Below are 15,875 nucleotides of genomic sequence, written 5' to 3' on the forward strand. Positions count from 1 at the left end.
GTGGGAAAGTTTACTGAAATAGCATGCAGAAACCTTGTAAGAATTAATTTACTTTCAGCAACATGGGAGAAAGATACTCACTTGTGTCTTAGCAAATTAAAAAAAACATTTCTTTCTGTAAGATGACATGGTTTCAGAAATCACTGGAAACTGTTTTTAATTGCATCTTCTATTTATGCTCGCAACAAATATGATGAGTTTTACATGGCATTATGTCAGCATTATCAAAAGGGCTGTCTTCATTCATGGATTCCATTATTCATCAAAATAATTACATTTCTGGTGGGTTACTCTATCCACGTGGATTCTTTGGAGCATCTCTTCAGGACCTAGATGCCAACCATACCAGCAATCTTCTTCATCTTAATGAAGGCTGGCTGAGCAAGGTCAAAAGATGACCCATTTCCTTGGGCTTAAGGGCAACATTAAAAGAGTTTGTCATGAAAAGGTTTTTTCATGAAAAGAGGACCATATTGTAACAAAAAATCCCCTCCAAAACATATGGATATTTTTGAAAAATAAGCTCACTAAAATATATTTTTTGAGTAATTATTTTTGAGTAATATATATGTCTGAGTAATGTGTAGACAGCTGTATGCTCCGTGCATTCTCTACAAGGAGTAAAGAATGTGTGTTAACTTTGTGACCAGTTTCTGTATTCTGAGATATGTAACTTGGAGAATTATAGGGAACACATATTTGGAAGTTTTTCATCTTTCAAACTTAGTCCTGTTTGTCCCAGAAAAAACTCATTCAACACTGCACAGGTATCATCAGCAAGCCAAAAACTGACCTTGAAGAGCATCTGATTCAGTTTTAAGAACATACATAATCTTTTAAAATTGTTACAAAAATAAGTTTTAGATGAAGCAAAGGGTCTTTGTTTGGCATTGTTTGCATTGTTTGGCATTGTTGCTTGTAATAGCCAAGGATGTCTACAATTAGAAGTAATTTACATACAAACAAGCATACAACAAGCAGATAGAGTTGAATCACTTTTCAAAAGCATCTAGAGATTCATTGCTTTCCCAGCTACCAGAAACTGAGGACTGAAGTGTGTGTGATATTCAAGCTGTGTGTGAGAATCTATTCTCTGTGATGAAATTCAGAAATTTCTGTATTTAAAAAGAAGCTGTATAAAGGAAAAAAAATCGGTAGGAAAAAATGTCTAAAATGCAAGCAACCGAAAATATAGAAAAAGTTATTTATTCCTGGTATTTTAAAATCCTATTAAATTTTGGCCAGCCTCTTTGAATTCAAATGACAGAGAAAAGATCTTAATAAAGGTTGAATATTTCTGATAGAGATCTAGTAATGAAAAGAGCATAGAAAACCCTATGAAGAAATGAGAATTTCTATATTCTCTGCAGAGAAAGGATAGCATGTCACTAAAGAGAAAGAATAAGATGGCAAAATACATACTGAGAACATAAAGAAATACCAAGTACACACTCAAAAACAGTGTGTCTAGTTACTTACAGACTGTGTCACAGGTATGTAAATACAAATAGAGATGTGTTGGTGTTAAATGGGCAACTTGAAACCAGTCATTCCTTGGATGAACTACTCGATCTTACAGTGTTGACTTTGTCTGAATGAAACAAGTGTATGCACTTGGTGATTTGGAAAGGCTGTGTTTGAAATTCAGGGTTCAGCTCTGCAGTCTTGCCTTGTGTGGAAGCAGTGCAGAACTCAGTCACAGCCTGTGAGCACACAGCCAGCTGAACCGAGCCTTTGGTGCAATCCTTTTTGAAGGAGAGGCACCCAAACTGTTTGTTTAACCAGCACTGGCTGTGAAGTACTGCTGTGAGCAACTCCAAGCTGGTATTTATACATAGCTACCAATTCCTCTCATTACCTGCTGACTTGTATTTACCCCTAAGGCAGATTGATGATGTGTTTTTGTGCATACAGTTATATTACTGCATTTGAAAAAGAGAAATAAGTAGAACTGAACCTGTGAGACTGAATCAGTTTATAAAAGTATGGCAAAATGTTTACAGATTTATATAAGTAGAAAATTCACTCCTTAGCTATTTAAACACTTTTGTTCTGACCTTTTAAGTAAGAAAAGTCTTTTTCCTATTTAATTTTACACCATATGATCTCTGTGTGGGTACCACATAACAGATTCATAACAGATCTTTTTTCTCAAGGTCATTTTTCAGGACTTTTTCCCCTCATTTTATTTTTAAGGGATTTTTCCAGGCTATGTAGAACACTTAAATCCCTGAAATCTGACTCACTCCAGGAAAATCTGTGTGAGTAAGGACTGGCAGAGTTTGGGTTGATTGAGTGGCATGCAGCACAGCACTGCTTTTAAATGTCAGTGTTCAAGGGGCAGCGATTTCTTTTAAATTCAACCCTCACAGTAAATAATATAAGGAAAACTCTGTCTGGGGACAGGAGATGGGACAGCTGCTGCCTTTTCTTGTTGATGTTCATCAAGCCTTACTTGCCATTTCAGCAAATCTGATGGTGGACAATTTAATTGACAAGGTCTGGCAACTGTTTCCTAGTTCTGTGGTTCAAACAAAAGTCATTACTGCTTCAAGTCCGGGCACCACATGCAAACCTTTATTTTTCTCCTGAGAGCTGGCAAACTTAGGAGGAGCTGGCATAAATGTTTATTGTTCCATCAGGAAAAAAAACCCAAAAAACCCTTCATGTTGGACAGAATTTGACAAGACAATTGTCTAACAGTAAAGAGAGTTGAACAGAGACTGCCAGAGGCAACCTATGTGAATTGGATATCTTACACCCTGCCATACCTCCCTAAGTGGGATTTACAGCAGATACAACATAAATCCAACAGGCGTTTCATCCAAGCTGTTAAGATATGTTATCTAATTTCATCTTAGTACATATACATATTCACAGCAAAAGCTCATTTATAGACTTGCCTTAAATAGGAAGCTGAGATTTAAACTGTGGCTCATTTGTTTAATGCAAGTCAGTCTAACTTTACAGTCTATATCAAGACATAGCAAGAGTGTAGCCAACAGGTTGAGAAGTGACTATTCCCCTCTATTTATCAGTTGTGAGACCACATCTCTGGTGACAGCTGGGTTCAGTTTGGGGCTCCTAGTGCTGGAAAAACTTTGGTAGACTGGAGTAAGTGCAACAAAATAGTTGAGGCTGAGTTACATAACAATCACCATGGTGCTGAGGGAACTGAGTTTGTTCAGCCTCAAAGAAGCCAAGGCTGAATGGAAATCTAACTACTGTTCATAGCTACCAGGAGGAACATAGGGCTAGGACAAGATGCATTTAGTGAGAGCTGGAACATGGGAAAGTCTGATTTGATACAAAAAAAAAACAAACCTGTCTTACTTTGGGAGCTGTTGGCAGGACAGTCTGCCCAGTGAGGGCAGTATTTCTCACTCAGATATACTCAAAACTCTCCTGGAGAGGAGACATAGCCTGGCACAGCCTGCTGCATCTAGACTTGATTTGATAAGGCTGGACATGAAGATTTTTGGAAGTTCCATCCAACTTATGGTTCCGTGATTCAATGACTCATGGCTTATCATGGTTTTTGGGATGGAAATTCGAGTGCACACAAACAAAAGTATGCACAGTTGTTTTGGAGGTGATCACCCAGCAGCTCACTTCATATTGAACAGCCCATTTGCTACTTGACTCTTTCTGCCCTCAATGTTAGTGCTTTCATGGCTTGTGGTTCAAGGCAGTCTTTATGGGACCATCAAATTCCACTCTTTTATGAGCAATAAAAAATGCTGGTTTTTATTAGAAATGCATTTCCATTAAACACTTCAGTTGTGCCTGAACACAGAATTGCCATGTAATAGGGAGTAACACCCTTTATTTCTCACGTGGGAAGCCAGCCCTTACTGGCATAAAAACCTCCAGGAAAACTGCCCTTCTTGACTTCTTCCAGGAATCTGGAAGTGTAAGAAACAGCCTTCCCTTAGCTATGGAGTCCAGAGCTGGGCAGATTATAGAGATTTGTAGCATTTCACAATACCTTCCAAGACATAAGGAGTAGCAGAAATATATTAAGTGAGAAAGCGTATGCGGAGTAGGGCAAAACAGCAACACCCCTGAGATCGGTGGAAGGCCACTGCTGACTGCTTGTCAGGGAAGGGAAGGGAAGGAAAGGATTGCAGGCCATGCATTATACAAGTGCTGTAATTACTAAAACTCACTGCATGCATTTATGTCTGTTGATAGATCAAAAAATAAATCCTACAATTGGATTGACTTGGGAAATGAATAAACAGGGGTAGGAGAATTGAAACTCCTGGCTCTTTATTTAGTCATCAAAGGAATCTATTTGGCAATAAGCTAGGGGCATTCCATTAACAGTCTCAGAAGTGTTGAAGGACTAAGAGCAAGGCCTTTCCTGAAGAGATAGCCTGAATTAGTAAAGATCCAAGGCCGTTCTCAGGATATGTTTTGAATTTCAAAAGCAACTCTAAATCACTGAAGTTACTCCTTGATGCTCCCTTAACATTCTCTGCTGTAGGTAAAGGCATATTATTGAGCTATAACAAAAGCAAGAAGCATTACCTTTGACAAGGGAAGTGCTTTTGTATCGAGTCTCTTTTGGAAGAAAAATAGGACAGAAAAGGGAAGATAATGTTGCTGATCTCTGAAACCACCTCAAATATGAATGCAAATTTACCTAAGTGACAGGAAGTAAAGGAGTATTCCTATTCTGGGGAGCACCTTCTGTAAGGTTTGGGAAGAGGATTGTTTAAGTGCTATAGCCATAGAGAAAGCAAAGTCTCCTAGTTCCTACTCTTGGGAATTACGACCAAGCCTGAAGCACATTTTGGTAAATCGGGTCCCCCAGATATGCACTGAGGACAGAGTCCCTTGAAACTCGGAAGTTACATCTAGAGAGAGGCTTCAGACTCCCAGTAAAATACTAAGCAGAGCCCACTAATGGATTGACTTTACAAAGCTGGACCCTACCAGAGGCACAGCAATGCTGGCTGGCACTAGTCCTCTGTCAAGCTGGCTGGCAGGAGAGCTGTTTTGAAAGGTTATTGATATAGAACCAAATAAAAGCAGCAGCTGTTGTCTCTACCTTTCCAGTCTTGTAAATAAATATGAAATATTTTATTTCGCTCTTGACAGAATAGGTAAATGCTTTATTCATCCTTACACCTGCTCCGGCAACAGCCACATCCGAGGATCAGAAAATCTGTGCAAGCTGCGGTGCTTCGTAAGCAAGGATTTCAGCAGTTGTTTGGAGCGAAGGCATCCCCTTTATGCTGCCTCAGAAAGCACCTCGGGGACCGGGAAAGCTAAGGAAGCAGCCTCGGGTGTGCGGCGCGTACACCAGCTCGGGTCTGCCGCGACTCCCTCTTTCCCCAAACCCCTGCTGGAGGCCGGCAGCGCTGCGCGGAGCGAGGGGCAGCCGGCACATCCCGAGCGCACCGCCCGCAGCCTTCCCCGCGCCCGGAGCCCAGCGGGAGGAGCCGGCTCCGCGCCCCGCCCGAGCCCTCCCGGCCCCGCCCGAGCCCTCCCGGCGTGCGGGGGCCGCCGCCTCCAAACTTTGTACGGGGCGAGCGAGGGGAGAGCGGCGCGACCCGAGCCCGGCGGGGGAGCCGGGGCAGCTGCCCCGCTGCCGAGCGAGGGCTCCGCTCCCCCAGCCCTGCCCTGCCCTGGCACGCCTGCTCCGGGGCAGCAGCCGCCGCGCCGAGCTCGCCTGCCCGCCGCGAGAGGAAGGTAAGAACGGGGAGACGGAGCGGCGATCCCGGCACGGGGCGGCGGCAGGATCCCCGCAGCGCCCGGGAACGGGTGTTTGTCCCGGGATGGGTGTCTGTCCCCGGGGTGGGTGTCTGTCCCCGGGGTGGGTGTCTGTCCCCGGGATGGGTGTCTGTCCCTGGGATGGGTGTCAGCCCCCCCTGGGATGGGTGTCAGCCCCCCCTGGGATGGGTGTCAGCCCCCCCTGGGATGGGTGTCTGTCCCCGGGATGGGTGTCTGTCCCCGGGGTGGGTGTCTGTCCCCGGGGTGGGTGTCTGTCCCCGGGATGGGTGTCTGTCCCTGGGATGGGTGTCTGTCCCCGGGCACAGCTCCGGGGGCGGGAGGGAAGCTGCGCCGCATCCCAGAGGCGCGTTCGCTGCCAGCTTCGCCTCCAGCAACCCCAGCCCCTTCCCCAGCGCAGGCACTGCGGTCCTGATGGGAATGCTGCTTGCTAATGTAATCACGTATTCCTCCCTTTTTGCTTACTTGCTCTCAGAACCGATGTTAATCCTCTCTGGGCCTTTCTCGGCCGAAAGTTAGACTCAATTTGATGCCTGACCATGAGGATCTGACTGCTGGGGGGGGGGGGGGGGGGGGGGGGGGCGCGAAACGGGAAAAGAACCCTGGTGTGGTGCAGTATGCAAGGTGTGACAGTAAATGCTATCACCTGGAGAGTTTATCCCCCAAAAAGAACAGAAGGGTCCTGTCAAACACTATCTGGAGTGTCACCTCAGTTTTATTCCCGTTTTTTAAAGCAACTGATATTTTGCCCACATAACTGTCCCACCAACAATGTCAAACTTGTCCAGTTTCTTTCATCACTTGCTGACACACAAGCTCATTTCTGTTTTAAACTGTAGTTGTCCCTTCTTTCTCCCTCAGCTTTGTCTTATTGACAAGACCAAAGCATCTTTCATCAACCTGAATATCGCAGTAACGAATAAAATAAAAGTGTCAGAACAAGGGAAGGATTTGCTAAAAAGAAGGAGTTGCAAGAAGAAATTAGCAGAAATTCGGGGACTAGAGAAATGGGTGAAAATACTTTCGGGTAGAAAGAGAAGCTATGTTATTTGGCTGAGCCACATCCTTCTGCCTGGATTTAGGGCAAAGAAGGGAAAGAATTTCTATTTGTCAGCCCTCTTGCCTTTCTACTTCTGTGTGTAGACGTGACCTGCCCTGAAAAAAATTATGAGATTTTGAAGCATCTGACAGTCCTGGGACCTCACCAAATCTCTACTGTAATGATATATGGAAGCATAATTCCTGGGTATGGCAGGAATAGGTCAAAGGAAAATGCTCATCAGAGTTCTCAACTTCTGCATAGCCTTGACTGTGCAAATTGTGGTGCATCTCTTGCATTTTTATTCTGGTGGAGTAAAGGTGTATTGATAAGGAATCCCTTCCTGACATCCATTGCTTAGGCTAGTAGTTGAAAACTGATTATACTGCTAAAATCACAGTATACACTTGTATAAGCAGCTGGCACATCTCAGCTGCGTGTCTTGTGATGTTTCACATCTCAGGCTTACTCTATTAATTGTTGAATAAATGTAGACTAAACAGTATGTCATAATTCTGACCTGTTTTGCTGGGGGGAAAATGCCTTTCAGTTTATGCAGTTGCCCTGTTTCTTTTGCAAAAATAGCTCACCCTGAGAAACTCTTTGGGATGCTGTGTGGGATAGAAGCAAGTAAAAAGGGTTCAGTCTCCTGCTGTAGACAACACTCCTTTCTCAGTTTGGAAACCATGCTGAAGGATGTCACTCACTGACAGTTACTGGGAGCAGAGGTAGGGATGAAAATGTACCTCTGATCCTCTGAAACAATTCACTGAAGATGGAAGGAATTAAATGGAGCTGATCAAAAAAGAACAAGAATTTTTTAAAAGCCATATTCATCCAAACCCATCAATAGCTGTCTCTTTATGAAGACTTGAATTTGAGAAGGATTAAGCTATGTGTAACACTTGAAAGTGACGTTTCTTCTCCAGTCTTGCTTTCCTTAAGGAAGCTAATAACAGGGAAATATAGTGAGAAACTCAGGGTTGCCCTTGGTGGTGAACAGTGGTGTTTTATTGGTAAGTTTGCTTGGCACTGGTAACTTCTTATTATTTTCCCAGGCCAAGGAAAGGAGTCCCCAGGTTCTCGGTTCTTGGGTAGCATGCCACCCATGCTCTGAGCAGTTTGCATGAGGATGTGTACTTTTTCACACTGGACTGAAGTTCAAGTCAATGCAACTGATTGTAAACCATTCATACATTGTGCCTACCAAAGTCTTAGGGTAGCACTGAATTTGGCTCAGCCTGTGTAAGGAAGGGGGAAAAAAAAGTGATTTTTATGCCAGTGGTAAAATTCTTACTGACATCAGCAGGGGAATGATTTGCTCTTCACTATGACTGCAGTCAGAAAAGAATGCCTGATTGGCAGCCTCCAAGGAGCTCTGTTTTCTGAAACATCACACAGAAAGAAAATATCGTGTATAACTGTGTTTCAATTGTTTCTTGAGTTGATTTCAGTGTGAATAAGTTATGCAGTCATTTCAAGGAAATGATGTTATTTCAGGTCTATTTCAGTGGTATTTTTTATTTGCCTCATGGTACAAACTGTTGTAAAACAAAGTTTCTTAAAGAAAGGCCCCAGCAATTAGTTCACTGGTATTAAGGAAGGTCATAAATCTATAAGAATTCAGTAACTATTTAAGGAAAACATTTTTCATTAAGGAAAAGCTGGAAGATTATTATGCTATAACAGTCTGGATGGTGCTGTTCCAGGTAGAATTCCCATAGATATTACTGGAAGATTTGTGCTAAATAAGCACTAGTTTTAGGTAGTGGATTGTAAAAAAATTATATGCTGCCCAGCAGGATCTTAATCCTTCTGCATTTACTTAGGCAAACTTTGTCTTTGGAATGCTTTTGAAATCTGCTCCAATTTTCAGCAGGAATCATGCCTAAATAATATTACTGGGTCAGCCTTACAAATGTAAGGGCAAGAGAATTTAAATATATTAAGACAGATCTTCTCTTAATTCTGCAATGTAGCATGTGGGTTAGGAACGAGATGTAGCTTTAGCTCGTTGCTTCTTGTCTTAGCCCATGTAGACCAATTTCTCCATTTGTTCTTGTACTGTTTTGTTTTCAGGGGCAGCTCTGTGGCTCAGACCAACCTGCTGCAAGGATGGGGCCCCTGGAAGCAGTAGGTGAGGAAAACCAGACAGATGAAATGAAAATGGAGCTGTTCACTAAGCTGTACTTGACAAGATACACCACACCTCTCAACGAATTGGCTCTGGACCCTAAACCAGAACTGAAGGACAGCACAACACTTGTTGAAGTACAAATAATTCTCATCTTTGCTTACTGCTCCATCATCCTGCTGGGAGTGATCGGAAACTCCCTCGTGATCCACGTGATCATCAAATTCAAAAGCATGCGCACAGTGACTAACTTCTTCATTGCCAACCTGGCAGTGGCTGACCTGCTGGTGAACACGCTGTGCCTGCCCTTCACTTTGGTTTATACACTCTTGGGTGAATGGAAACTGGGCCCGGTCTTGTGCCACCTGGTGCCTTATGCCCAGGCCCTGGCTGTCCACGTGTCTACTGTCACTTTGACTGTGATCGCTCTGGATCGTCACCGCTGCATCGTCTACCACTTGGAAAGCAAAATCTCTAAGCGGATCAGCTTCCTGATTATAGGAGTTGCCTGGGCAGTCAGTGCCTTGTTGGCAAGTCCTCTGGCCATCTTCCGTGAGTACTCCTTGATTGAGATCATTCCTGACTTCAAGATTGTGGTCTGCTCTGAGAAGTGGCCAGGGGAGGGGCAGCTCAACTATGGCACCATCTACAGCATCTCCATGCTCCTGATCCAGTATGTGCTGCCTCTGGCAGTCATCTCCTACGCCTACATCCGTATTTGGACCAAGCTCAAGAACCACGTTAGCCCTGGGGCGGGGAATGACCACTATCACCACCGGCGCCGGAAAACCACCAAGATGCTGGTGTGCGTGGTTGTGGTGTTTGCTGTCAGCTGGCTGCCCTTTCACACCTTCCAGCTGGTCAGTGACATTGACAGTCAGGTGTTAGACCTGAAAGAGTACAAACTGATCTACACCGTGTTCCACGTCATTGCCATGTGCTCAACATTTGCTAACCCCCTTCTCTATGGCTGGATGAATAACAACTACAGGACGGCCTTCCTCACGGCTTTCCAGTGTGAACAGCGGCTGGACTCCATCCACCCCGAAGTATCAGCAGCTTTCAAAGCCAGGAAGAAACTAGAAGCCAAGAGGATTCAGTTCCCTGGGGACTCCTTCACACAACCTACCAATGTCTAAAATATCTGACTTCAAAGAAGAAATGGATATGTTGTGGACAAAGGGATGAACCCATTTTGGTACATGCATTTTCAATGCATAGTTTTATTCATAAATGGTGAAGGAACAGTAGCAGGAAAGTCAAGGCAGGTACTATGATTTGAGGGGAGTTGATTGACATCAAGAATATGTAACTGTAAAACTGCAAGGAAGTAAAAGGGAGAGGCTTTGTTTATGGCTGTCTCTAACAGGGTAAACACTCTTCCATCCCTCCCATATCTTCCTGACAGCTCTAAATGACAAGGGCTAGGTTTGCTGATTTTTCTGGAGGAAGGCAAATGCCTGATCTATAGCACAGGAATATTGGTGGTGAATGAGGGTAGTTTTTGTATTCGATGTGGAGGTCAGGGAGTGTGGAAATCTACCAGGAGAAAGAAGCCTGTCTGGTGGGGGAATCACCCCAAAAACTCAGTTTTTGGGGTTAAACCTCAAACTTTTCAGTCCCCTTCTCTCCCACAGGCATCTTTTGCAAAGACAAGGGAATTAAGAAGAGAAATACATTACTTCTTTTTGACTTGTGCTAGACTATTTCAAACCAGAGCATTTGAAATTGATTAGGTGGTGAAAACAGAAGAGAAAATAAAAACCAAACCCACCCAGATACCGGATTCAATGAGAGGAAAGTTTCTACATAAAATGAAATGTGGGTTTTGGCCAATCAAATGGGATAAAAAGTCAGCCCTTAAGAACTGGCAGGTGTTACACTGGTGAGAAAATCACGAGCCTGTGACTTGATCAGTCATTCCCTGCAGATTCCTGCCTTTCATTCTGCTCTGGGAACAGCTCACAAATGCAGTGCTTTAAAGTGGCATTTGAGGGCAGGGAATGCAGGCTCAGGTCTTCTGTGAGCACTTCATAAACTGCTAATATTTTCATTTTCAGGACCTGCTTAAATGTCTAATGTGTTATTAACTCCACAGGCTTTGAATTGTTGCTGCTTCTGCCTGGATAATAAAACAGCAGATAATTCTGATCCTCTGGAAAGGCTGCTAGATGGTAAAGTGCTTTTCCTTATTGTGGTTTTATGTCACATACTCATCTCGTCTCAGAGCTTTTTCCATCTTTAGCCTTTGTAAAAATTAAGAACATCTGAATGACTGTAACCTGATAACAGTATGCTATGTTTATGTGATAACTTATCAGTTATTCTGCATGCTGTAGTTAATAGTTAAATTCCCTTTTTTGCTCAGGTATAAAATTTTAATCTGTTTACCGTGTTGTACACAGCAATGCTCAACTCTTCTATGTCTTTGTTTAGCCTCTTTGAACTCATTAAAGAGATGAAGAAAATTTCAATCCGTGTTTATTCCAAGCTGCCCTGTTGCTTATCTAGAATAAAAACAAGTGTGATACTTTCCCTTGAAGTCTAGTTTGACGGCTACATTTCAGCAGCCTCATTTTTTTCTTTCCATTTTTTGTTGTTCCTAAATTCATTGTGTTTTCTCTTACAAATTAAAACCCAAGAAAACTCCTGTGCTGAAATGTTTGCAATTGAGTAGTATCAGACCTTTATCAAGTGGAGAAATTCATCTTTGTGTATTCAGTGTTTGGCACCATCCTTTAAATATCCATGAAATCATTTGGACTTGGATTTTCATGATCAGAAAAGGGAGGTCTAGAGAATTAGCTAGTGTTTACTCAAGCAGGAAAAAGTATCCATCATTCTTAAACAGTTTTACAAAAATAGATTAATTCTCCACCATGTTCAGGACATGATATTACCCACAAGTTATTTTTGTCTGAATTAATAATATCCAAAAAGTAAGCTTGAAACTCTTATGGGTGAAGAAGGATTATAGAAGTGTGCAATTATTATGGACATCAATCACATGTATCTCTTGACACTGAACCCTTCATCAAAAGTATTATTACTACAAATAGCCTCCTTTATTTAAAACACAAATGATTTAAAAGTTCTGTTTCAACTCCTTTAAGCCTGTTAGAATGTTGTATATGGACAGTTTTGAAGTAACCATGACAGTGTGTACAAAATCTACAATTGCCAGACTAATTCTCTGTAATTTTAAGTCTGCTTTACATCAGCCAGTATAAAAGGAATTAATTACAAATAATCTTCCCGTTTATTTCATGGTATCTTTATTTTATGGCTTCCTGAGCTTTCTCTGCAGCCATCATGCTGAGCCAGAGCTGGTGCCCTAATTTATTGCATTGCTTTCCTGTCTGCCTGGTGGAGGTGGTGCCTTGGTCAGTGCCTGCTTTAGGGTAGGAAATCCATGCACAGTGTCCCACTGCCAGGTGTGGATTTTCCCACTGGCACTTGAAGAGGGGATGTGGAAGAGCCAGCACTGACTGGTGCCTCTTGCATGGCTTAGTCACTCCTGGGACTTGGCTCCTGCACAAGCACAGCTACACACTTTAGTACACATCATATTTGTAGGAAAACAGCATTTTATCATCAGAAGCAATGATGTAGCCATATACCTTGGGGTTGCCCCAAATCCCAGCTGTCAGGAGGATCTGGAAACTCAGGGTTCATCCCCATTTCCCTGTAAGGGAAACTGAGTCTGTAAGCAATATCTAACCACTGGACTGAGGAATCTGCAGGGCACCCTCTGTTTTGCCTGAAATAGGATCCAGGTCTCCCCATTCACCTATTAGTGCTTTAATTATATTTTTAAGGCATTATATTATTTTCCTGTTGCTTAGGTACAAGTTTTATACAAAGCCAAAGAACACCAGCAGCATTCACCCATTGAATAATTTGCTAGTAGGCAGCAGGGCATCCGAAAGGAAATGGTTCAGGGCAAGAATTTGAACTAACATACCTCAATTCTCATCAGTGTAATTGAGCCAGCACACTGCAGCCTCTCCTCAGGCAGCAAAGTATGTCTTTTTAGAGATGTTCCATTGTTCAAGTAAACATTGAATATTGAAATTGAATTATTGAATATATAATTGAGATATTGAATGTAAGTGGTTTTAGGGCAGGAACTTATGACCTTTGCATGGCACTCAGGTTCAGGGACAAGGATATCAGAACAGATACAGACAATTTAGGTTAGGCCTCCTGCCTCACTCTGCATGAGTACATCTAGTATGAAGATACTGCAATACAGGCAGGATGAGCTCGCTGGGACTTGTGCCATGGAGCTCGCTGGGACTTGTGCCATGCTGATCTCTGAGTGCGTCCTGCTTTGGTCTCTTATTTGAGGTTATAGAAACGAGACCTATCCACCACACAGATGCCATCAGATGTGATCTAGGATCCTGGCTGGTCAGCAATTTGCCCTTGGCCTCCATGGAAGAACATGTTTTGATGCCTTGCAAGTTTTTCCGGCAGAAATGTGTCTCCAGTCTTGGGCAGCGGCACAGTCCTGAGCAGTCCACAATTACCTAGGTACAGCTGCAGCTCTGTGCTCTCCCAGCACTGCCTGGGCACCAGGCAGATCAAGCCTGGAGGCAGAAGAGCTGCACTCATGCACTTTCCTGAGGCTGTCCTGTGTTTGCCTCAGAGGAGAACACAGCGCTGTGCTGCTTCTGGACAAGTGTTGAAGTCACATTGCCTGTTAGGGGGACAGCCAGGGCTACAAGTGGAGAAGCAATCCTGACTGAGCTTGCTCAGATTTTATGGAAATCCAGTGGAGATGGGGTTTTAGTATGTAGGGACAGTGCTCTCATTGGGCCCTGTGAGTAAATAGCCTTCACTGAGATCTCCACACAGAGCTACTGCCTATGACTGAACAGAAAGTACATCATTGTTAATCTGAGAAAAAAATAGATTTGAGGCCATGAGCAGTTAAAATAAAAGGATTCAGCCCTGACAGCAAATGGGTTTAATATTCATATCTGTTTATATATAAATTGTATGTCAGAGCTGTGCAAAAGCTGTTCTGTAAAATAAGTGTGTGGAAAATAATTGTCTGTCTGTATAACCCTGCCTTCTATACAATGTTAATGGACATAGCTACCTTGTCAACATACTAATGAGTTAGATAACACTAAGGGTAATAACAGAATGGAAAATACTATCTGCATTTTATCTGTCAGACCGCAAAAATCCCACTGAATTCACTGATTAGTATAATCCATTTCCTTGCTTCATAGTTTCTAAACTCTCTCCAGGATTTTCTTCCTTTAATCCAGATCATGACCTTAAGGGATGAATTTTGCCTTTGGATGCCTGAGTTATTTACCTAGTACTGTCATTATAAATGCCACTCCACAATAGGGGAACTACTTTGTGCCAAATTACAGGTTCTTTGCCCTGAAAAGCTATGAGATGTATGTAAATCCATGCAAGGTTGGTTTTGCTAAAGGCCTGTGTATTGCAGTACAAATGCTTATTTATGCAATCAGTAGTGATTTTCATATTTTCAATTGGCTGTCATTTTAAAAGGAAATTAGTGCAAGTGTAGTGAAGAGCTCTGAAGCTGGTAAAGCTGGAGAAATAAGAAAGTCACAGGATGAGCTGCTGCTTGAAGAAGAAAGGAAGAAAGAGAGAGCAAGAACGAGGCTAGTGAAGATGTCATTGATTTATAGACTTTCGTTCTTCCTTTAGTCTGGGCAGCAAGAGAAACGTGTAGAAATGAAACCAGGCCAAATGAAGACAGATGTACGAGGGACAGCGTTGCCTAGGGAAACTGAGGAACTCTGAGAAGAAATTCCCGTGATTGTTTGAGCCTTAAGACTCACATCATGTTCTCAAGCAAGTACACCTGGATGTGTACATTACTTCACCTAAATGCAATACAGCTGAACAGCTCTGTACTGATAAGGTATCAGAAGCACTGGATGTGTTATTAATTCCAGCCAGGGTATGAGATGAATAATGCATACAAGGTCCTCATAAGCTCATTTCAGATGGGATGTATGAAAAGTTGGTGCTTGCATTAAAATCTTTTCCCTCTCAGCGTTCACTGAGCTCCTGTGGAAGGAGGAGAGCTTCAAACTCTAAAATGTAAAGATGGTGAAATTACATATCTGATGGATGGAGGCACAGTTTAGCTTGAAAACATGATTATAATTTTGGTTTTGCTGATCTGCGTAGGAGAAAAAGGGCTGTAGTTTGCCTCTTGGACCTGCAGCTGAATTTGCACAACTGGAGTTTATATGAAACAGACTTTTATTTGCACACTTCACAACCCTCATAATCCACTAACTCTACTATACATGATATCTTCAACAGCAGAATCCGTGCTTACACATTTATTGCGTCAAACTATTTCAATCCTTTCAAGTTTGCATAGAAAAAGAGAAATTTAGGACAATGCTCCTATTTATTAGCATCCTTCAAAATCAGTTATTTGTAGCCAAGTGGATTTTAAAGTTTGTTGGCAGTACTGTGACTTACTAATTTATTAATGTAATAATTATTAATTATTAAATTATTAATTGATTAATCAAATTATTAGCTTATTAATTAATGGATAAATTTTTTAATTTTATTAAGATAACCAAGCTGGTGAAACAGCTAGCCCTGCTCTCATTGCACTCTGGTTTGGGGCAAGCCCATCTCAGCAGAGCATGGCTACCGTTCCTCACCAAACCAAGCCTGAGGGCTGGAGCTGAGGCTCAGACACCCTTTCCCAGTGGATTCTGAGGATTTCTCCCAGGAGTCGAGCTGGGGAAATATTTTTCAGTTTTTCACTGCTTCAAATCTCAGTTTCTGCCGTTGTGAGGACAACGCAGGTTGTATCTGGCGGTGCTTCATCCAGATTACACTCTAAAGTAAACAACTCCTTAGAGTGTAACTGTGCAAGTGCCACATGTCTGCTGCCTCTCCAGTTCTGCTGCTTCTCTTCCAGAGGAGCTCTCAAAGAGAGCT

At 42.7% G+C, this 15,875-nt stretch overlaps 1 protein-coding gene across 2 annotated transcripts; it reads left to right on the top strand.

Annotated features, from left to right (window-relative positions):
* Positions 1-5,530: 5,530 nt before the first annotated feature.
* NPY2R (neuropeptide Y receptor Y2) lies at positions 5,531-11,454 on the top strand. Of its 2 annotated transcripts, XR_001521249.2 has the most exons (3): positions 5,531-5,700; positions 8,858-10,110; positions 11,011-11,454. XR_001521249.2 is itself a non-coding variant. In XM_015625845.3 (2 exons), the coding sequence occupies exon 2, from the start codon at positions 8,894-8,896 to the stop codon at positions 10,049-10,051; it is 1,158 nt and encodes a 385-aa protein (XP_015481331.1). In that variant the 5' UTR covers positions 5,531-5,700; positions 8,858-8,893; the 3' UTR covers positions 10,052-11,454. The 2 variants fall into 2 exon arrangements, 1 of the variants encoding a protein (XP_015481331.1); XM_015625845.3 differs by having other exon boundaries at positions 8,858-11,454.
* Positions 11,455-15,875: the final 4,421 nt, after the last annotated feature.

Source organism: Parus major, chromosome 4 (assembly GCF_001522545.3).
Source record: "Parus major isolate Abel chromosome 4, Parus_major1.1, whole genome shotgun sequence".
NCBI classification, from domain to species: domain Eukaryota; kingdom Metazoa; phylum Chordata; class Aves; order Passeriformes; family Paridae; genus Parus; species Parus major.

Bases quoted from the DNA above. Each gene is read 5' to 3' on its own strand.
- NPY2R (XM_015625845.3), top strand. From the start codon at position 8,894: ATGGGGCCCCTGGAAGCAGTAGGTGAGGAAAACCAGACAGATGAAATG.